The following is a 24,864-nucleotide window of genomic DNA, read 5'->3' on the forward strand; positions in this document are numbered from 1 at the left end:
ATGACTTTTTCTTGGAGATAATTTATCGCAATTTATTGTTTGCTGTAGGCGAAACGAATGTGTGCATTCTTCTTCGACCACCTGATCGGAGACGACTGCAAGCTGGAAATCATTTCTAAAGGTAAAGGGAGTACAGAGGTAAAGGAAGCTGCTGGAACATGAACACGTGTTACAAGGCAGTGTAAAGGTTACTTTGTGCAGCTAAGCTATAATGAAGGCTTACGTACGCAGAAAGTTCCAGAATGAGTCGCTATTGGTTCACTCAGCTGTTGCTTCTGTTAACATTTTGCTCAAGTGATAGGATCTCATATTGACAGTTCCGTGTGTGGGATGACACTGATGTATTCTCTATGTGCTTATTATCTCTCTTCCCCATATGATAGTATTTTAGTTTAAAGCTAATGGACTGCTGTCCAAGCCAAGTTTTATGTATGCATGACTCATTCTGTGTTTATAGTGAAATATTTTTGTACTGAAATACAACGAAGTTTTATGATACGCGCAGGAAACTGGTTTCACTTTCTGAGACATCACTAGGACATGTATTTAATAAATATTCTACAAAAGATAACTTTGCCTAATATAAAAATATAAAACTATTTCTAATGACTCTTAGCGGACAGAATACGCTTGACCTGGTTGTCAAAGACGGGTCGTACGGTGTTAGCGGTGAGTGACATTCGTCGTTGCGAATAATATGACTTATGTGGGGCAACAGAATCGCGTCCCTTTCTTGTTTTAGCGCTCTTTAACCTAGAAGGTGAAGTTTGTGGTCGATTGTGAATCTTCTCGTCATAAGGGATTTGATTGACATCTAGCTGTTGGGTAGAACCCCGCAGGTCCAGCACCTGTCTATGTGACTTCTTTGCATGAGCGTAAGTGCTGTGACTAGACTTTGGCCGGCCCATCTGGGTATGCTGTTGGTTGATTTTTTTGGCTGGGTTGGACGGTTTGGAACAAGAACTGCAAGACTTTGGCCGAGGTAGTCTGTATTTAGTCTCAGTCAATGATTCCTCTGGCAGACGGGTATGCAGTGAGTATGAAACAGGCACGCAGATGCCGTTACACGACTTTTTATTGCAGGTGCTGCATGGCATTGACTTCTCTGGACAGTCTCCCACGCAGATGACTTGTGTGCACTCCTGAGCACACTTTGAAGAAGAACGTGTAGACTTGGCACTCTGTGCTCGTAACTTTGAAAGAGCGCTGGAGGCGCTGCGTTGTCGAATATATTGCTTCGTTTTTGAGAATCTGGAATCTTCCACCTTCTCCGTCGCGAGTTGAAGTTTTTCCAGCTCAAAGCATCTCATCATTATTTTGGCCTCTATTTTGTCTACCTTTGGTTTCATCTATAAATGAAAACACAGATGATGGAGGGCCTTAAAGGAGTGCACACGCGTGCATAAAGTATGAGTAGAAATAGTCTTACCTCCAGAGAAGCCTCCCTTTCAGCAAGTGCCCTTAGATCCAGAGACATCAGTGCCGGAGAAAAAACATTGCTGAACTCATATTTTGGCTGTCGAATGTAACTGGCATCAAAATCGTACCTGTGTCTGTCCCTCTTCCCCTCCACAATGGCGCGTGAGTCGAGCCTCTCTGGTCTCATGTGCCACTCCATCTACAAAGACAACACCAAGTTGACGCAAGCCAAACCACGCTGCATCATAATCTGACAACTTATCTGACAACTGATCATCTTGTATTTATATAACATGCCTGCAATAAACGCTGTGACAAAAACCATTTTGTGGACACCCTTGTCAGAGCTAGACTTTGAGTTTCTTACAGCTCAAACAAGTGTTACAGTTGCAAGTGTTTGAGCTCTCTACTAAGTGTGGACCAAGTTCCCATCAAAGTCATTAAATGACGAAAACAAGTAAAGGTTTGTGGCTTTTTGATTGGCAGTTACCAAGTTTGTCCTTAGCCTGTGCTCTAACTCTACTATTTCAAATAAGTTTTTTGGGACTTCATCCTCTATTTTTAAAGATTAGTTCAGACCCTCCAGCCAGAGGAAGCTCGTTTTGAGCCGTGCTGGTGTCTTTCACTTACGCCTGGAACATTAATCTTTCGGGGGTTCAGAGGTGTGTTTGGTTCTGGAATTGTCTCATCGTCCGACCTGTCGTCATCTTCTAATGATTGCCTTCCTTCATCCAGAAGCTCTGGTGCGATATCTGCAGCCTATAAAACAATGACGACTTGTAGTGAGAAAGCCTAAATGCTGCAGACATTTGGTTTCACCCGCAAGACTCCCTGACATTTTGCCAGATCACCATAGCTGTCAGTCATAGCCAAACTTCATGTATAGTCAAAACGAAAGAGAAAATTAGAAGTTATCTGTCTACAGCTACCATTCCGATGCCAAGTGTGCTTGCTAGCAGGTCGTCACAAATTCAAGCCTCAGGTAAGATATCTAGAAGACAGACCATAATACATTCGGGACAATCAAACCGACAAAAGTACTCTCAAAATTATATTAATGAAAACTTCAGTCTTTGCAGAACATTCTCACAATTGCATGAGAAAGAACATTCAGAATATGATAACACTTGACTTCTGAAACCACAAAAAAACATGCTCACTCTATTTCTTCTTTGGACTGAACCATGGGAGTCGCTTACACCATAGGTGTCGCTTACACGCAGGGAGTCGCTTACACCGTGGGAGTCACTTTCACCATGGGAGCCGCTTACACCATGGAAGTCGCTTACACCGTGGGAGTCGCTTACACCATGGGAGTCGCTTACATCGTGGGAGTCACTTACACCATGGGAGTCACTTACACTATGGAAGTCATTTACACTATGGGAGTCGCTTACACCCAGGGAGTCGCTTACACCATGGGAGTCACTTACACCATGGGAGTCACTTACACCCAGGGAGTCACTTACACCATGGAAGTCACTTACACCGTGGGAGTCACTTACACCATGGGAGTCATTTACAATACGAGTAACAGCGCAATGATAGGCCTACATACCAATCTTACACAGCTCTTTTAATAAAACAACAAATGAACAAATAAAACAACAATTATTTAATTACCTATATTTCCTTCCATAAACAGTGCCTCACACATAGTAACATTGATGAAAAATAGTATTATACACATGAACAGGAATATTCTAGTAAGGCAGTGAGTGATCCCTCACTTTTCACAGTCAATCGAGACCCGCTCCTCCAGCGATAAGTGAAACTCCATAAAATAAAAGCTACATTTTAAAGTCACTTGTTTATTAATTTTTAGTATTTTCCTTCTTTTCTTAAGTTCACTAGACAATTTTGAGGGTTATGGGTGTCTAAGAAGTGACAAAGACCTAACAGGAAAACAACAAACTGCAACAGCTGCTATGACAATGATGCTCATGGAGGGATCGCACTGACCCAGAGTATGAGACATTTATATATTTTATTTTTCTACTTTATATTTTTATTCATTTTCTCAAACTAAAAATTTTTAATGAACATTTTTTAAACCCAGGAACTATTGAAACAGTAAAAGGAGAGCCGTAAAGTAGCGAGGAATTACAGTAGTATTATTGCTACTGTCCATCCTGTTACCAATCTTATCAATTCCTGTTACTGCTCGACTCATCTGAAGTTCAAATGTCAGGACACTTCACTGACTAGTAACACTGACTTAATCTTGTGATGACAAATACTGAGTGAAACAAGATGGTTGGTTAGTGAATACCTGACTAGCCCTTTGATCGTCTGGCTCGGACTCGCTGAGTGATTCAGCCACATCCTCACTGTCCAGACTAGCGACTCCACTCGTGCTACTTTCTGACTTGCCATGCTTGTCATCAGCGCTGCCCCCTGTGGTGAACTCCACTTTTCGCTCACCTGCGAAGCGTTGATTCATTTTTACCAAAGGATATAAATTAAAACACGCCATTTCTTTTCTTAGCAAATGTTGGCAAAAATCCTGGCTTTTTATGCAACTAGATAAACTATCCATGTACATTGTTGTAGAACTCACGGTACAAGTTCCCTATTCAACATACCGTAAAACCTCTAATTGAACGCCGCCTCTAATTGAATGCCACCTCTATTTGATTGCCACTATAAGAGAAGGGTTAATATAGAGCGCCATGGCGTTCAATTAGACATTTTATGGTATATAAACTTTGAAGATTAAATTAGGGTCTGACTCTAGTATTTACCAGTGTATTTAGCTGGTAGATACAGCAATAGAAACCCCTAAACACAGAGATAAGAGCACGCCAGACATAAACAGTGATAGCGAAACTAGTCACCATTATCTCTGTAAATAATAAATATAAAGCTGTTGTTAAATGACAAATATTTGTATGTACTTAAATAATACATGACAAAAGAAAAAAAAGGATGTATCATGTAAATAAATCCAAATTTCAGCTGATATGACAGACAAAATATTTGTCTCAAATCATGGCTTGTAAATAAACAACACCTACATTGAATCAGTTTGACAGAAGATCTACATGTACATCAGCTCGAATCTTAGAGTACACTGACTTACAATACGACTTACAATACGACTTACAATACGACTTACAATACGACTTACAATACGACTTACAATACGACTTACAATACGACTTACAATACGACTTACAATACGACTTACAATACGACTTACAATACGACTTACAATACGACTTACAATACGACTTACAATACGACTTACAATACGACTTACAATACGACTTACAATACGACTTACAATACGACTTACAATACGACTTACAATACGACTTACAATACGACTTACAATACGACTTACAATACGACTTACAATATAACTTATAATACAACTTACGATACGACTTACAATACGACTTACAATATAACTTATAATACACTTACTCAGCAAACCTATGGTAAAAGTCAGAAAATTTATAATATACAAAAGCACATGTATATTATAAATCTATGCTATAAATGGGTGTAGATAGTATACCTACTATATAGCAGAGGTAGGAAACCTATGACTCTCGAGCCATATGTGGATCTTTCAATGATTGCATCTGGCTCTTCGACAAATCAGTGGAAAAATAATTCGTAATTTGGCTGTTAATTTAATTATCATAATAATACAAATAATGCTAAAATTACAATGACAGTAAACAAAATAAAAAATAACGTCAATTTAATAAAAACATATTTTTATTTGTAACCTTTTGATATGGCGCGCACAGCAAAGGGTTTTTAGTGTTTTTGTACTCCGCTCTGCGCAGGCCGCACAGAGACCGCACGAGTAATTTTTAGATCAAAAAGTAAACCCTTCAAACCAAAATATGACTAAAAAAATTGTTCTTTGAACATTTTTGTTCAAAATTAATCTAGTTTTTTTATAATCTAAAATTGCTCAAATATACTAAGTTTGTTGGTCTTCCTTTTCCATTTTATGTTTTAAAGGTTCAAACTATACATATGGTTCTCCTGGAACTAAATTTTGAAACATGTGGGTTTTTGGCTCTCTCAGTCAAACAGGTTCCTGACCCCTGCTATATAGTATAGTATACTTATATAGTATATTTGTATATTTATAGTATACACGGTATACTATAAATATATACCATACGCATATACCAGCAGCTCACCTTTCCGATCTTTCCCAATGATGAGGATTTTTTCACCAAATTTTCCCTTAAGGTCGTCATCCTGCTGGAAGCTCTGTACGATGTCTGCTGTCAGCATGTCATAGTCTCCCCATGATACGTTGTTCCCAGTGCGAGTATTTGAAATCGGAGTAGATTTTGGTCTATTGCGGCTGCTTGTCACGGCGACCCTTGGCCTTCGCTCTCTGAAAATAACAGTAATAATACCCTAATAATAATGCCATCTCACATGCACCTTGGACAGCGTACAGCGTACCTTTCATATTAAGGAACTAGAGACACTGCGAGACGCTGTGGGAGCTGTTCAAACATTACATCTGATAAGATAGTAACATTAAAACCTTTGAAAGATAATCTGCAATTAATTAAAAGAACTTGTTCGTTACAAGGAAAAGACCAGTCAGGTTTTCGTGTAGACACGGTCTGCGGTAGCTCATGTGCTGTGTCTGCATCTGCTTTGACCTTTGCTGCCTATCAGACTACCAGGTTAAAGGTTTGGCATACGCGCAGTCAACACAAGTTGTAAAAATCCTTTAAGTCAAAAGTCACATCTTCAACTTGGCACCTAAGGCTACGTTAAATATATTTCCTATACTACCTGCGTGTCTCACAGCTAATTAGTTTCCATCTCAATTGGTACAAAATGTCAATTATGACAAAAATTTCCTCCATCAACAGAGGTGTTAACATAACTTGGCTATACACATATTGACATTGCCAGCAAGTGCTTGTATTAGAAGCATGTCATAACAACTCGTGTACAGTCTAACACCTCCATTCATAAGCCTTATTCAAATGCGTCTATTTCTTTACGCATAATCTATACAGGTGTTTTAAGAGCAAACAAGGCAAGCTGCCTCTCAACACACTTTTCAGACTGACAGATTTAATTGATGCCAGAAAGTTATCACAGATATTCTTCTAGACTTGTAAAAAGTTTACATCGCTATTTTATGTGGCCCTTAGAGACTACCAGTAATCACAAGCTAAAGTGAGACCTTTATTGATCTCTCGCTTGAATTTGTTACAAAAGATGCATGTTTGTTTAGAGTAATCACTTTAACAGCAGAAACTAAAGTTAGAGTGTCCATAAACTGAAACTATTGCAGGTCTGTCATTGTAAGTTTTTCCTAGATAAATAGATAGGAGCGAATATGTGTTGAATAAATTTGATGGCATCAAGAATGTGCCCAGTATACGCGTACTTGTTTGGAATGCTTGAGGCCCATTGGCTAATTCTATTAATAGCGAGTATGCTTTTCACATCTTTAAAATTCTTTCAAATACTAGATCTACCATTATGGACAAATATTTTAAATGAAAATGAGGACCCTTTAAACATCCTTCAACACATATGATTGGTCAATATACAGACAGCAAATACCAGGAACTGGGTTTTCTCTTAATGGTTCAGTGAGACGTCCCCTCCCATGCCCAATATCAGACTCTGTGACCTTCTCATAATTATACTTCGTCTTCCAGGTTGTAGCTAGTTAGCAGAAGCTTCGCGCCGTACCCCCTCACTCGCCTACCACTTGTCTGGACCTGCGCTAAATAACTAAGAGGGTAGCAGCTCTAATCCCTTGACATGATCTCTGGTGATCCAATCATCGATGAAGGCAGAGCACGACATAAAATCGATAAGTGAATAAATGAAAACTGAAAGACAACCTCTAAGGTTACAGATTGCCTCATGACTACTAAACAATACAATTGCTTTCCTGCTTCCGATATGCGAACAGGCTGAATAACATTCTAAATTCTGTTTAAAAAATTAGATGAACTCCTGTCTCGGTTTAGAAAACAGAATGTAAGTAGCTAGCTGGACTCCTACTGACTAGTAAAACGAACAGTTTTTTCAGAAAGGTCACAAAATAGTGACCTTATAGTGATATGCAAAAAGAATAAAGCATGCAAGGCAGGTGTGACATGCGAGGCAGGTGTGACATGCTAGGCAGGTATGGCATGCTAGGCAGGTGTGACTACAAGACAGGTGTGGCAAGACTATATTATTCTATGTGAGTACAAGTAGTACAGGTTGATAGTGAATATTAATTGATTAAATGAACATTCTTTATCATGGTAGATCTGCTAAACCTGCCAGAACCAGACCCAGGTTTCATTCTATGTCATAATCCAGGCTAGGCTCAATACAGAGTAAAGGCAGAGCTACAGAGTGAAGGCAGAGTGTACAGAGTGAAGGCATAGTGTACAGAGCGAAAGCAGAGCGTACAGAGTGAAGGCAGAGCGTACAGAGTGAAGGCAGAGCGTACAGAGTGAAAGCAAAGCGTACAGACTGAAGGCAGAGCGTACAGAGTAAAAGCAGAGCATACAGCGTGAAGGCAGAGCGTACAGAGTGAAGGCAGAGCATACAGAGTGAAGGCAGAGCGTACAGAGTGAAGGCAGAGCGTACAGAGTAAAAGCAGAGCATACAGCGTGAAGGCAGAGCGTACAGAGTGAAAGCAGAGCGTACAGAGTGAAGGCAAAGCATACAGACTGAAGGCAGAGCGTACAGAGTAAAAGCAGAGCATACAGCGTGAAGGCAAAGCGTACAGAGTGAAGGCAGAGCATACAGAGTGAAGGCAGAGCGTACAGAGTAAAGGCAGAGCGTACAGAGTGAAGGCAGAGCGTACAGAGTGAAGACAGAGCGTACAGAGTGAAGGCAGAGCATACAGAGTCATACTTTCATACTCAGTATCGTCTACACCTCCTTCAGTCACACCTCGCATCCACTCCTACCTCCGTCCCATCTTTTTTCTACACCCCATCTCACTCACGTCCCTTTCACCCCCTCCAAGTTGGACCCCTCCCTACCTTTCCTGCACTTGGTGACTGACTGGCCGACAACGAGTATACACGGGCTCGTAGGACCTTGTCTCGGTGTAGGGCCGCCACATCTGTTGTTCATCGTTAAAAGCTTTGTTACTGAGGGCGAGCTGAGACCGGTAGAGACAGGCGCTGCCTGAGTCTAAACCTGTTTGTCCTTTAAACCGCTACAAACAACACCCAGCTGCACTAACATACATATTACTTGTGCGGGTATACCACCTAGCTTTGCTCTGGAGGAACACGCGCAAACTTTGACAACAAAAATATGCCTGCTACAAACAAGATCGATTGCAATGGCACAATATGTACTTGAAAAAAATGGTGAACGTTACTGTCTGACAGCGGCGCTCACATGCTGCAGAAGAGGTCGTTGCAAACATTAACTAATAAACACAAAACCACTTGAGATCTTCCATGTAGGGTTTATTTACTGCACAATAAACAATCTTTTAATTGAAAATTCAATAAATGAATCTAGATAGCGGCAAGAATATTGAAAGTGTTTGCTCAAGCCAATGTATGTATTCACGCATTGAGTACCCTCTAAAAATGAACAGCTCTGTTGTATACTAACACCTAGCCTTTACTCATCACCAAAACATGAAAGTCGGACTTAAAAGGTTCATAGCAGGCACAATATTAAAAATCTGAGGCTAAACTGAGACAGCCCCCCTCAGAGCAAAGCTTATGGAGGTAGAAAATGTGTGAGATATGTAATAACAGAGAAAAGAGATACCTCACGGAGAATGAGGGTACCGGATGACCGAAGACGATCAGAGGAGTGTTCGAGCCACGCACTAAAGAAACGCTTGCCATCGTTGCAATCCACAAAATAATGCTGAAACTGTCTTGTCTGTAGCTTCACCAGAAAAAACATTGATTACAAGATGTTTAGCCTTCCTTGAATAGTGCCTGGGTTAAACATGCCTACCCCCGGTGTCTCCTAGAGCCGGTATATGGTGGCAACATTAAAGAACTGATGAGAATTGGGTAACACAGATAGTATTTTGTAACCATACTCATGTAGTGAGGAGAAGTAAGTTTTGAGGTATCTTAGGACAATCACTTTTGGGGCATAAAAAATTTTTCCCTGTGAAAAACTTTCATATGAAAATACGCAGGAGACAATCTCTTAAAGGTTGACTGACAACAAAATTCACATTACAGTTAGTATCAAAAAGTTCACCATGTCTTACTTTGCTGCGTTGTAGGCGCAAAATATGTGGAAATGTGATTACAAGCTCCTAAAAGCTCAAAAACGAACACTTAATTGCAGCCATCACAAAAACGTCATAGGTTGGAATCCCTCTCAAAACATGGTTGAACACGATGTGCTTCTGTTTACACTTTCATGCAACCTCATTCGTTGAAATATTTTCTCAAATAAACTTAACGCATTCAATAAAAATATGTCTATTGTCCTAACGCGTTTATTTAATTATCATTGTAATGCTGTCACTTTGAGCCCTGATATCTCTTCGGCGAGTCTAAAAGTCAGTTTAATTTTTAACCTTAGCTCGAGGGGGTGCATACAATCCTCTGACAAACATGATGAGCCTGTTGGTCACCTGTGATGGTTGAAAAATTGCTGCTGAAATTGTTCACGCCATTTGGCAGGAAGTATGGGTCACATGATCAGATTATGACTAGATGATTAAACCAAGCTGAAACGAAACTGTAAAGTAGCGAGCATCTATATTTGATACAGGCTTTCTGATAGAACGCAAGGTGTTTGTCATAAACATGTGCTACGAAAAGTGTTATATTGAGCCATTTATAGGCCTTTCAATTCATGTGATAACATCACGTGTCAAAACACTAACCCGTCAAGTTGAGTACGTCATCCAAATAAAGGGATTCCAACCTACGGCCATTTTTTGAACTGTTCGTTTTTGAGATTTTAGGAGCTTGTAATCACACTTCCACATATTTTGAACTTACAACACAGCAAAGAAAGACATGGTGAACTTTTTGATACCAAATAACTGTAATGTAAATTTTGTTTTTGTTGCAAGTCAACAACTTTAATGATATTTGTAAGTTATGGTATATAAATATATTTTTCAAATTCATACAATAAGCTTTTCAAGAGAGTTCATCATAAGCTTATACACAAATCATCCCTAAAAATGGTTCATGGATGACTAGATGGCAAGTAATTGCCAGTAAGTTCCTCAAAAACCCTAAAGCTCTAGGATGAACCTTTGAGTGCAGGGGAAAGGTAAAGATGCTGCAGTCTTGATATTTCGCTGCATGTTATTATCGATCTGTATTAGATTGCGTGACTAGCCTATATTCTTCCAGAGGCGTGACAAAATATCCTTAGCCTAAGTTCTTTCATTGTCTCAAGTTTAAACGGGTTGAACGAGCTGATGTCAATAAAACCTGACAGAGTACCTTCACCGGTTGTCACTATACTGACAGGCTGTTTAATTGGCTGAACGCTTCCAAGTTTCCTGCTTTGCTACTATTATAACAATGAGTATTTTATATAGGACAATTCTGGCGCTCATGGATCTGTTACAATGCATACATATTGCTGTTTTTTTAACTTTATAATCAATAATCATGTACTTTAGTTATACAGCTAGCGATCTTCAGGAATTACATACTTTAAAAATCTTGGTAGGTCTCTATGTTAGATGAATAATACCAATACTCAACGCTATTTCAAACATTCAATAAGTTAAAATGCAGTGTTAGTAGTCATAACAATACATTATAAACTCCTAAGAGTATCGACTTGTACTATTGTACACAAGTGTGCCCCCGAGGAAAAGCAGTGACAAAATACAGCATTGAACTCAGATAAATGCATGCAAGTCTTGAGAGTTGTGCTACCTCCCCGCATAAAAGTAAAGATGTTATAATAGGTATTAAGTGAGATGTCTATTGTTTTACCTTCTGTGATCATATGTCTATTGTTTTACCTTCTGTGATCATATGTCTAATGTACTTAGCTACCTATCTACCTGAGTATGTATCTACCTATACACTTACATATCCGCTACTTACGCTAGTGTACTTACCTATTCATCCACCTGCTTATTCAGCTACTTACACACCTACTAAAACATTAAACTTGATCGATGCTCGGGAATGCGCATGACACTTTTGCGTGGTGCCACAATGTTGACGATCATGAACCCGACTTTTTACAGTTACTGCGCAGTGAGTGCCAACAGTAATAGTTAAAGCACCCATCCGTTCCCCCTACGGTCTCCATGCTGGCCTAAACAGTGAGTGGATTATGATGCCCATAAACTACTAGTATGTCATATATCTGCTTTCACCATGAATAATGGAATATAGCAGACTTACATTAAATCCGATGCCTTTAAATCGGTTAGATAGATTCCAGTTGACGTCCCTCAATTGTTCTGTTAGTCTTCGAAACTCGGTCTAAGAAATGAACACGGGCTGTTAACACGACTTCTCATAATCTAACAGTCTAAGGCTCTAAGCTATTGGCCAACTTAGACTTTCAATTTCCCCGAAAATGCTGCCAACAAGCAGTACTCTTCATTTATTATGCAAAAAGAAGTTGAATGGTAGAGCTTATTGCAGTTGGCAGCAGTTAATCTTGTAAAGATAGCTTGGCCAGTTGAAGAAATAACACATTTTATTCTCAGGTATCCCTGCGTGAACTCCACTAACAAGGAGCGCATGCCATGCAATTACCCCTTCAATTTCCTCTATTTATTGTTGTTCGATACTCGAGTATTGTACTTCTAGACAAACACAATCAAAATCAATAGTATTCAAATCACTACATATATTTCATTTATCTCCCCTTTGACTCGCAGAAACTGTGAAACGAACAAATAATAATTAGGCATCCTGGTAACGGTAAGCAAGCTATAATCTTTCAAGGTCACCAAGGACATAGATACACCCGAGAGGTCAATGTTTTCTCACAGTATATCACTGTTGTATATTAGCATGAAGAGTTCTCCTTCAAGGTAAAATGTAATGACAATTATTATTGTTACTATTTTCAAAGTTTCGGCAGCTTTTAAAAGTGCAAGTGCCTTTGTTGCTAACATAATTGACCAATGAGATACTTGCCACACAAAAGCTTCTGATCAAACATCAACATGCCGGACTTACAGCCAATCAAATGCCACCGTGCTGGACAGCCAATCAAACATTAGCATGCTGGACTTACTGCCAATCAAATGCCACCGTGTGGACAGCCAATCAAACATTAGCATGCTGGACTTACAGCCAATCAAATGCCACCGTGCTGGACAGCCAATCAAACATTAACATGCTGGACTTACAGCCAATCAAATGACACAATGCTGAACATACAACCAAACCATTTGACGCATGCACAGCCAGTATACCTCACAGACTGACTACAACTTCATTGTACATGTATTTACAATTACCTTAGTTATAAATTGAATGAGTTAGAAAGAGAGAAACAGGATTAGTCAGTATGTGGGCCAAGATGATATAGAGCAGCCATTGAATGTGGGGGTTCCTCATAATTATGTTTATTCTATGTCTATTCTGTCCAGCGATGGATATTCTATGTCTATCGCTGGATATTTTGTGTCTATTGCTGGATATTCTATATCTAATGCGGGATATTCTATGTCTATTGCTGGATATTCTATGTCTATTGCTGGATATTCTATGTCTATCGCTGGATATTCTATGTCTATTGCTGGATAAATAAAAGATAACTAAAGGTGCGCGCACACTAAAGCGATTATCACGCGAAATTGAAGCGATGCGACAAAGCGTCAGCCGCAGCGGCAAGATTGTGGCGTTTTCAGAGCGTTCGAACATGTTTGATTTTGGGCGCGACCTCTTGCACGCTATTGGCTGTTCCATGGTCATACACCGCGAAAACTACAAGCGTGGTCGTTTCAAATATTAGTGTATACTTATTAATAATAATACTTACTTATACTTAAATAATACTTAATTATTAATAATAGTAGCGTAATAAGTTATGGAGGAACAACTTATTGCGCTAGTAAGAGAGAGGCCATGCCTCTATAATTTAAAAAACAAAAATTATAAAAACGAAGAAATTAAAAGGAATAACTGGCGAGAAATCGCAAAAGAGTTGAAGATAGCTGGTAAGTAAATACTTCGTAAATAAGTAAATAAACTGCTTCTTTTTTCCTGCATCGATTGAATACTCTACTGCCACTGCTATTACTGGTCTTGACATACCAATGTGCAATCTAGAGCCTATTGTCTTACACTAATCTTTTTGCCTAGATGGAGATGATGCAAAAAAAAAATTCAAAAATTTAAGGGATAGTTATGTCAGAAAACGCAGCAAGCAGAAGCAACCCTCAGGAGCTGGGGCTGACAATACCACTACAAGATGGGTGTGGTGGGACTACTTGACATGGTTAGAGCCATACTTGGCAAGGCAAAGGTACTAATTTACTAAAAACCAAAGTATTAGTTTACCTAATATCAATTAAAATTTCTTAACTTATTGACAAGATATAGATATGCAATGAATCATTTTATATAATTTCAGATCAGAAAGCTCATTAGAAGCTATAGATACTATTAATCCAGGCCCATCTGCAACACCGGAAGTCTTTGATGCAGAAAGCATATATGTAGAGCCTCCATCTACTCCCTCAACATCAATGAGCCACATCAGCGATGCTGATTCATGTCTCAGCACATTACCACCAAAAAAAAAGCAAAGAAAGAGAGTTGAAGAAAAGTTTGAGACTGAATTTTTTGATAGGTAAGTAAGCCTATTATGCAGTAGGACACATGTGTACTTGCAGCATATTTATAAAATATTACCCTGTATAATTACACCGTGAAGCGTCTACATGCCGCTCTGTGAAATTACAGGTGGGACCAGTTACAAGCTCAACGAGTCGCAGAAGTCGACGATGACTGCAGTCGTTTTGGAAAGGAGGTAGCGGAGCAGTGTAGAGCCATCAAAGATGATTTTGAAAGGCAACTTATGATGAGAGACATTAGAGAAATAATGTTCAAAGCTCGATTTGGCTCACGCATAACAAGCTTACGTGAGACACCACATAACACAACAACGCCAGAATAAGCCAGTTCATGCTCTGTGCTCAAAATCTTTTAAATAATTCAATAATGCAGATTTCATGTAATTGTATTGTTAAGTTGTATCCAAGAATACATGACAAGTGTGGGCGTGTCCATTAATAATAATTTGACATTTAAAGTTATTTGATGCCACTAAACATGCACATTTGCTCCCATTATAAAATTCTTTGAATTAATTGATGCAGTACTTTCTTGGCTTTCAGATAATATAAAATTTACTGTTTGCAAAATGATGAGCAGTAAACTTTATACTATCTGGAAGCTAAGAAAGTACTGCAACAATTAATTCAAAGAATTTTATAATGGGAGCAAATGTGCATGTTTAGTGGCATCAAATAACTTTAAATGTCAAATTATTATTAATGGACACGCCCACACTTGTCATGTATACTTGGATACAACTTAACAATACAAGTACATAATCTATTTTTAAATAAGCGTATACATATATAATATAAATTCTAAATTTCACATAACGAATTAAAATTGCTAGTTACATATTTTTTGTATGCGAAATATACCGTGACCTCATGGTGTAAATACTTAATAGTATACCAATCAAAATTAAATTTTAATTAGTTCGACGAATGTAGCGTTCTTGCCATTCTAATGCTCCTGCAGTACTAAAGTAATTTGTAAAATGTTCTCTAGTTGTAGTAGCAGATAACGTAGGGTTTCTAGCTGTAGCAGGTGCAACATCACCAAGAATGCCATATCCTTCAGCTCTCCATGTTCCATCAACGATTGTTCCGGCAACATTGTCAATGACATCGCAGGCACCTGGGGGGGTGTAACTCGAACAGCATTCTGTGCGCATATAATTGTGCAGGACACAGCATGCCAAAACCACAATTTGTGCATGTTCTGCTGTCATTGGTAAAGTACGACGGAGACAACGCCACCTAGACACCATAATCCCAAAGGTATTTTCAATGGTTCTCCGAGCTCTTGAGAGTCTGTAATTGTAAATGCGCTTCCCAAATGTGTCTAATGAACGTCCAGGATAAGGTCTCATCAGCCAGTTCTTCAATGGAAATGCTTCGTCACCAACAAGAACAAACGGCATGTTGGGATTTTCTGTACCTAGAATTTAATCAATCACTCAAAGAACTGAAGACTTTCATTAGCAATATAGAATATAATATGGTGGATGTGACAACAGCAAGATGTACATCATTCATAGATTTTAAGCTCTTTCACTGTAACTAGTTATACATCTGGAATGATGAACACTAATACTTTTTTCTAGGATAAGTAAATAGATGATTAATTAACCTGTTAGTGGACAATCGTTCGGAACATTCAGGTTACCAGCAGCCATTGCATGTTTTAATGAGCAATTGTCGAAGGTCCCACCATCAGACCACCGACCAGAGGTACCAACATCCACATATGTGAAACGGTATGACGCATCACACATGGCCATAAGAACAATACTGCAAACAAATAACCAGCAATAACATTAATTAAAAAAATTTAGACAATTATAGTGCATATTTTGTAACATTGCACATTGATTGTCAACAATGATTAGTTCATGTAATATGTTTTATCATTAAATACCTGAAATTTTTCTTGTAGTTGAAATATTCAGAACCGGAATTTGCCGGAGCCTGGATTGCACAGTGTTTTCCGTCCACAGCACCTATGCAATTTGGAAAATTCCAATTCTTCTCAAATCTAAATGAATAGTTACAGAGAATAATAATAGATGTTGACTGAGAGTAGTATTCATGTAACAATGTTGCGTGAACAAGAGCATGATATTAAGTATTTACAACATTATTATTTATTATAATTATTATTATTTGGTAAAATATCAAATAATAATTATTATAAATAAGAATACAATAACAAATAAAATAGTTTTTTACTAAGCTAACAAATAAACTCAAGTTTAAATATAATAATTATAATCACCCTTTAGCTATATGAAACCACTCTTCTTCAGTACTTGGCGTTTTGAGGTATAAATCTTTCATAGCAACCCATATGGCTTGAGATGTATCATATATAATACCGCGAACTGTCGACTGTCCCATTCTGAATAGATTTGCCAGAGTTTTGAACGAGTCCCCAGTTGCCAAAAAAGTCAGCGTCACACACAATCGTTGATCTGATGAAATGGCTTTTCTAAACTTAGTGTCTTGTTTATCGATGTGTGGCCTTATTATTCCTAAAATATGGTCAAATGACTCTACAGAAACTCTCATACATTCTTTATGCTTTTCGGGGTATTTTTCACGAAATTCTTTCATTAATAAAGCCCAAGCACCCTCAGTAGATCTTCTCAATAACGTTGGATGCACCCAAAATCGTCTTCTTTTCGCTTTTGCTTTCCTTTTCATATAAACGTAGCCAAACGCGATAGCAGCTAACTCTTCCATATTTGCAGTTTTCGGGATTTACCAAAAAGTTGGCACGCAGCAAAACCAGGTCTCATCTGTGATTCGTTATTCATCTGCGATAGGTCATAGGTCATAAATTCGCTCTGACGATATCGCAACAAGTGTGCTTTGAAGTGACGTTCGTTTGACGCCTCGGCCGCTGCAGCTTCGCCTTAGTCGCTGCTAGTGTGCGCGCACCTTAAGCTTGCATATGTACCACAATCCAAGTCTTTCCATAGACAAAAGCTTCACATTCCATCAAATGATGTAAGCAATGAAATGTGATTGGCTTCCTGTTAAAAGCTGTTTTGTATGAGAAACTTGTAAAAGTAGAGATATAAACTGTAAATATGTCTGAAATATGAAACGTTCTACAAATATACAGCGAATGCAGGCTACCTTGGTGAGATGATACAGTGGATCCTGTCCTGTTGATTTTGATCGTGCTCTTTCCTCTGCCTGCGCAGCTGAAACACAATATATAGTGATTCAGAAACGACACAGCTGCTACCAGAGGTAGAGCAGCGGGAGCTCAGCAGACGACTCCAGTTTCAGAAGAGAAGAAACTATCATAGAATTCATAATTCGATTAACCAAGCAGAATTTGCAACTAGAATGAGAGTAAGTCTCTAGAAGGTTTGATGAGTAACTCTACAATATTGAGCTTTTTTATCATTCCATCACCGACATGCACATGTGTATGATACAAGTATTGACATACTGATGATCTGCTTTAGCCAACGTAAGCCTTTACAATATTTTTGTTGAATGGTTAGAACTTTTTAATAAACATAAAAAATAGTAAATCGCAAGTCGGGCGAGTGTGTTAGGATTACAAGCAAATCATTTGCTTTGAATAGAAATATTTGAGTCAATCCACCACAGCTAGACACATCTTGGAGGCCAGTCTTACCATGATAACTTTGCTCACACATATTCCCGATATCTAATTAGTAACTAAATTAAATTTCAAATTAATTTTCGTAAAATTTCAAATTCAATTAAAGTTTAAAATAATTGAGTTGAGGGTACTCCTTAAGTATCATTGGCTGTCCCACAATGAATCCTTAATTACCATTGGCTGTCACATAACGAATCCTTAATTATCATTGGCTGTTCTAAAATGAATCCTTTATTAGCATTGGCTATTCTATAAGGAACCCTTAATTATTATTGGCTGTTCTATGATGAATTCTATTGATTAAATACCAAAAGCAAACAATGTGCAAATAACAAATCATCCGTATGGATAGGCGGGCCAGAAGCCAACTTTCAATAGAGTTTTCTCAGTCAATTTGGCTGCCACATAACATTTTCAAATGACATGATGTAAGTACTTTTTTAGTTTACCACTAAAAAGCTCTTCTATGGCATTACAATCTCCGTAAACTAGGCTCCTGGAAGATTGTGTCAATAGTTGGCCACAGTTCATAATCAAATAACCATAGAGAGAGAAACAAGCCTATGCATGTATCTTTCAGAGCTTACATCTGGTGACAAACTTGCTAGCAATTGAACCTTATAGGTTAGCTGGAATAGGTTAGTGTTCATGTACACGGTGATGTAAAGATAAACAACGACCATTAAAAGTTTTGTAGTTTTTAATGTTACGCTTTACCGATGAATAAGAAAATGTTCCGTATGCAATTCCATTACTAACCTCTCCCATTTTTACAAATGTCTTCATTGGCTGAGCTCGTCCATGATTTCCATTTCAGTGTACTGACATCTAACGTAGAGTTACTTATCCCAGAATGCTGTGAGAAAGTCTCAGCATTGTTCTCTCTCCAAGTCCTCACAAAATCCATAGCACTCGGCGACTCCGAATATCTGCAAGAAATTTGATTTTGAAATTTTGCTGACAAACTTTTTTCCCTCCTCGAGATGCGATAGATGGCCATAAGAGGTTTCCGCGGCTCCGGTAAACCCATACTTTCAGATTAGAAATAGTCGAAACCGAAATTATACTCGCTGGTCTCAGTTTAGGCTCTGCGACACACCACATGAAGTGCTCAGTGTCATGCTGAATGATAAACTGTACAGGTATGCTGACACACAAAAGCAAGTGAGTACATAGCTACCGAATCTGTAATGAGTAAAACGTGCTAGCACTTAACCATAGACAAGCGATATTCCGCCGTCTCTATAGAATAAATGTGATCATATCAGCTCAATACTAATCAATAAAAAGCGTTTAACAGCCGTGCTAAGCAGCTCAGGTGCGCAATTCTTTGATAAAATATAAATATTTACCAAAACCTTGTATCCATTTGCATAGTGTGTGCGCGGTCAGAGAAGGTGGATTAGACAAGCTCTAAGCACTAACTCTAGGGAGTGCTCAACTCCCGTGCTGCCGCGATCAAGGCAGTCAAAGCAGTCTTCAAGCGCTATACGAGCCATTCAGGAGAGAGCTGGCTCAATTAAATGTTTATAAAGAAAAATCACTGTTACATAAACTTGGCATCGGTAACGCGATGAGAATCAATTGAAATTAATTGATTCTATTTATCGCTATTGTGCAGGAAATCAAATAAAACAATAAAAGCGATACTGACAGTTGAGCATTAAAAGCTCAATATGAACACTCTGGTGTATTTGATGTCAGCCTCACTGACTTAAATATAAGCCTCTTTATGCCCCTTAGTCTCACTGTAAAGGATTGTGACAAGGGAGAGAAAAGCATTCCTCCTTGAAAAGAAGCTGTCAAGCTCAGCCGTAGCTGAGCTGTCGGTAAGATAAAGGGATGCATTGGCTCATCAGTACACCAGGACAAAGTATCTGGCAAAACTTACAACTCTAAAATAAATGGCCAAGTGTTTACTATTGGATTCAGAAAAAACCCTCCAGTCAAGACTTTCTCAAGTCAGAACACGCGACAACATTGGTAAGGTTTTGTGACTCGAACCCAAAGACCTGTCTGGACACCTGTCTGGACACCTGTCTGGACACCTGTCTGGACACGTTTTGCTTCTTTATTCTTTATATTTCAAAATTAGAAAAGAGAAATTTGTAAACTGTCATCTGGTCATGAAAACGGCTTCTGGCCATAACCCCATCAGATGGTAGGAAATCATCGATGCTTGATGCATCTATTTTTCAGCCAGCCGACTGTCATTGAACGTAAATACCAAAACAATGTAGACTGATTTAAATTAGACTATCTTCGCTTTAATAACTGCTTCATCCATATGAACCTACACTCTCAACTTGCGCCTGAGTAGACTGACACTTTATCATCTGCACCAATCAACCGCCTTGAGACTTTCTAGAATAATTGTGCATTTAGTTATTCCATCTGACAATCTCTCACGGCGCAACGGTCTCCCGGGGCGCCAGTAGTGAATAATTTTGCATGGTTGCTGGGCTTGTAAAAACTGTTGCACTATGTATGTGTAACCAAACCTAACCCAAGCAAGAGAGAATTAGTCCATAGGTTTAGGAGTCATCACATTACACCTTTTTTTAAATCCTAACACTTCCCGTAGTATTGAGAGCTAGGATCAAGCTTAATCGGTGTCAGTGGGCAAGCAGAAGTAGTCTACACTTGGATAGTTTAATAACAGTGATAAGGCAACTCTTAACTAGTAGTGGCTTTCATTCGTCTTGTATCTAATTAGGAGTGAGTGCATATGCATCGTAACACGATCTACCTGTTGCAACTAATTGAGAGAAAAACCGCTGCTGTGAAAACGGCAGAAGTATGGCCATTAGCTTCTCAAAACTATGGCTAGACACATCAGAGCGAGGAGCTCAAAAATCCATTTGATTCCTATCGAGAGGGGTCGGATATAATGTTCCTTTGGGTGTAACACAGCATGAAACAGACTGAACCTACCTGCTGCAGAGATACAGCTTTCACTTCTACAGCAACACGACTCGGCTTATTGATAGGTAAAACCTCAATCTCTTTGACTAGAGTTACCCATAGAGTTACCCATAGAGTAGTTTGCAGATGTGATGCATAGCTATGACAACATATCGTGCCTGACTAAAAGAACAAACATCAATGAGGTGAATTTGTTTACATTTTCTGTCCTGCTAGAGTTTCTTCTACAACAGTTTAGGACAAAAATGATGAACAAATCATAACCTAGTTCCACAGGTGTAAATAGTTCAAACTCCAAACATCTTACTTGCATTGTCCAACTCAGTTGAAATTGACAATAGTATTAAAAATTAGGTACTTAATTCCTTTGCACCGATTGAGTATTTAAGAAATTATCTTTGTGATAAGAAAAGAAGGCAAGCTTTAATAAGAAAAAGTCAGGCTTCATGCCAAGCTGATGAAAAGAGGTAACAATCAGCCCCAGACAACCATTCACTATGTTACTTTTTTACTGGCAAAAAATGGAACCAAATCTAACAAAAGAAAATCTTTAATACCCCGACCGAACACGACCGAAGCGATTGCTCGGAAGCTTTATGATAAATGCATATGTGCACACAACTCCCAAAAATTATTCATCAACGGCCGCCGCAAACCCTTGTACAAATCTCATCAACAAATTTAACCATTTTTCAATAGAGTCGTTCAAGTATAATAAAAATACAAAACACATACAAACCTATTTAAATATGTTACCAAGTCTTTATTATTTGTAGAAAACTTCCTAAACCTTTTCCATCTGATCGGATTATACATAAATAAACAGATTAATTTGGCCTAAAATCGCTATTAAAACTTTGACAAGCCTTTTTTAATCAAAATTAAGACCGGCCAACGAAACGCCGAGAAGGCCGTGACACAAAGAGTAGAACTATTAAGTCGTGCGCATTTCACGAAAAAAACGTGCACATTTCACCAGTCTATAGCATTGTCGAATTGCCAAAGGTTTCTGTAACTAACGTAGAAGTACTGAGAAGTAATCGATTCTTTTTTGCCGATTTCAAAGTAAGTGACATTTTGGACACTTATAATGAGTACTTTGGTATTCCAACTGATGTCCAAAGCAGTGAAAGTAAAAACAATGACGATGATATTTTTTTAACGATTCTTATAAGATTATTACAATGTTTAATTATAAGCATAATTACTCGATTTTATAAGATTTAATTATAAGAATAGTCATTCGAATTTACAAGATCGAAGTATATAGGGACCGATGTTGGGCAATATGCTACTGTTATTATTTTTCTAAACAATTTTGTTAAATAGATTTTCTAAAAATCTAGATAAATATCACAACTTCTTGATATTGGTTGCTATGACGTTTTGAAATGTAAACAAAATTGTGCATTGGTTTTCTATTATTACTGTATTACTACATTAATAATATTGGTTATTCTAATAATATCAGTGCATTTTACTTCTAATATTGCATTTATCCTATTGCAGGGGGAAGATATAAACATATATCTTCTCCTTTCATTATTGCTGTTTGTTGTACATAATAACACCCAGTACATTACAGCTACCATTGCAGTTATCCTATTGCACTGCAGTGCCATTTGACTGCTAATATTGCATTTCTCAACTATCAGTACCATTTCTTTTTTCCAATATCACTTTGGTCGTGGGCTGTATGACAGGGGAATTTCTCGTAATAACCAAGTAATAACATGTGTGTAATTTTATTGATGTGAACGACCGAACTAAGCAGCTCTTCAATCCTTTATGATGTTTCCTGTAAACTGAGGGCAGGAGATCCCTTGATATAATTCTATAAATAAAAAGGTTTGTTAACTTTCATCCTGTCTGCTTTTTAACCTTTGTAATTCTGTCTACTCTGAAGGGTTGGTGAAAAATTACCCAATTGAAATTTGTGCTTAACGAAAAAATACAGGTGTCATAATGAAGTAATTTTAAGTCTCTCGTTCTAAGTACCATGTCCTGTACTTCCCCACTTCCTAACCTGACTTTTTTCCCCACTAGCCATGACTGTTCTTGGCTGGTTTCAACGGTGGTTTGCCATTGCCTTCTGTTGAGTGTTTTTATTGAGACACTATTTCTAGTTAGATGCCATTGACTATCAGAGGAACTCTTCCACATTTTGTCAGGTTTTGTTTTTAGTCCTGCAGCGTTGCTAGCAGCCCTCCTCACCCACGCTAGAGTACAGATGGGAGAGCCAGTTTAGTCGCCAACAACCCGGCTTGGTACAGAGGCGATTGTGGTTAGATGCCCTTCTTAACTCAACCAATTGTCCATATGTGGCTCGAACTACTGACCTATTGATCATGGGTCAACGCCCTAATCACAGTACCACAACTGCTCCTATGGGCCTCATTTTAAGTACAGATTTAAAAATGGGTTTTTTCTTTCTACATATATATATAAATCTCATTGTTTGTCTGTCCATCCATTTTTCTGTCCAGTTATAGCAATCAAGTTTTAAAAATGAGAAATTTGCTTCAAACTGGATTTCAAATACAGCAATCCTCCAGTTCTGCCGACAGGCATTTATCCAATACACCACACTGTCCAACTGGCTATACCATGGAATAATTTAGGCACATACTTATTATACATGCCAATCTTTCATGGCTTTACACTCAATACTGCAGCTAAAAATGCGCGGGGCCATACCGGAAAAAAATGTCCCTACACGTGAATAAAAATGCTTAAAATTACATGCCAACAAGACAATTGCAATCAACTTAAACCTGTAATAGGCACAGCAGCCGGTACAATATGAATTACACAGACAAACATAGTAAGCCTACATAGAAATAAGCTAAACACGATTTAAAAGTTTGAATGTTAAATGTTGTATGTTGATTAAAATCAAATTTTTTTTGCAAAAAACTTTTTTATTACTCGTGCAACGCTGGGCATGCAACTAGTTACGGATAAACTAGCAAAAGTTGAACGCAAATAAATAGGTGTAGTAAATCTTTTAACATTTAATGACAATTAAATGTTCAATTTAAACTGCTCAATTAAATAAATATTCTCGCAAGGAAACTTCAACTATTCATGTTCTCTTAATACTAATAAATAAGAAATCCCCTGATACTATGAAGTAAATTCTACTCGACAAGGATAGACAACTCCGCTGATACTAGACGATAACTCAGAATTTCAATCACTTGAATTGTTATACAGCTATAACTAATCCTATTATAGATAAATAAAATTGAACTGAATAGCAAATTGTTAAGTTTATTTGTTCTTTAAACACAATGACAAATCAGCATTACATTTTTTTCAAGTCTGTTTAGTTTTGCCTGTTTGTTTAGTTTATCTTGTGTCTTAGATAACATATAGATCCCTCAAAAACCAGTCTACTGGTATTATACAAAATAATGTATGCAAATTCCCACTGAATTTCTCGACACTGCACCCCTTTAACACCACACTAGAAACAATAACTTTATATGCTAATTTGCAAAAAGTTTTGATTAAAGCTCCTTTTTAGTTTAGAATGCATATTGGAAAAAAAACTTAATGAACTTAAACTCATAAGAAATAGACAATCGATGTTTTAATAGACGTCTTGATATAGCAAAATGACTAATGTTCATATCATTTTCGTTTACTTTTTCAGCATCAACTCGCTCCAAATCAATTATACGATCTCAAGTGCCTTACGAGTAAATCAGCGAGTAAATCTGTTTGACAATGGAGTGAATTGTCTTTGGTGCGTGCCATTTTGTACGAGTAAGTTATAAGATGCTAGCAAACACGAAAACAGACGAGACATTACTTTGAAAAAGCCATTTGTTATAGATACAAATTAGTGTAAAACTAATTTCTATTTTCTTTTGTAAAAAAAACGTAAGATAGGATAATATAGTTATATGCAGCAAATTATAGTATTAAGAGTTTTGATGAAGCCTGATTAAATAAAACAAGAACTGCATAAATTGATAAACAATATGAAAATTTCTGACCCATCTTTTGCTGACATTGTCAACTCAAGCGTTCGGAAAAGTCTAGCGTCATTTTCGTTCAGTAGGCCACCAATTTATTTTAATGCCTATATTGTTCGGACGAATTCAAGCTTTGTGAAGTTCACGCTTTCGCTCGTAAA

At 37.9% G+C, this 24,864-nt stretch overlaps 1 protein-coding gene across 1 annotated transcript; it reads right to left on the bottom strand.

The window, feature by feature from the left end:
• Positions 1-448: 448 nt before the first annotated feature.
• On the bottom strand, positions 449-24,860 carry LOC137391067 (uncharacterized). The gene is made up of 10 exons (XM_068077413.1): positions 24,725-24,860; positions 18,555-18,724; positions 17,294-17,361; positions 11,754-11,834; positions 8,418-8,596; positions 5,586-5,788; positions 3,692-3,843; positions 2,050-2,178; positions 1,430-1,618; positions 449-1,349 (listed from the first exon to the last, which is right to left on the bottom strand). The coding sequence occupies exons 1-10, from the start codon at positions 24,739-24,741 to the stop codon at positions 603-605; spliced, it is 1,935 nt and encodes a 644-aa protein (XP_067933514.1). The 5' UTR covers positions 24,742-24,860; the 3' UTR covers positions 449-602.
• Between the last annotated feature and the right edge of the window lie 4 nt (positions 24,861-24,864).

The sequence above is a fragment of the Watersipora subatra genome, chromosome 3 (assembly GCF_963576615.1).
Source record: "Watersipora subatra chromosome 3, tzWatSuba1.1, whole genome shotgun sequence".
In the NCBI taxonomy this organism is placed as follows: Eukaryota; Metazoa; Bryozoa; class Gymnolaemata; order Cheilostomatida; family Watersiporidae; genus Watersipora; species Watersipora subatra.

Coding starts and splice junctions, on each gene's coding strand:
- LOC137391067 (XM_068077413.1), bottom strand. Junction 5,789..8,417: donor AGTCACCAAGTGCAGGAAAG/GTAGGGAGGGGT, acceptor TGTTATTTTCAG/AGAGCGAAGGCCAAGGGTCG. Junction 3,844..5,585: donor CATTGGGAAAGATCGGAAAG/GTGAGCTGCTGG, acceptor AACGCTTCGCAG/GTGAGCGAAAAGTGGAGTTC.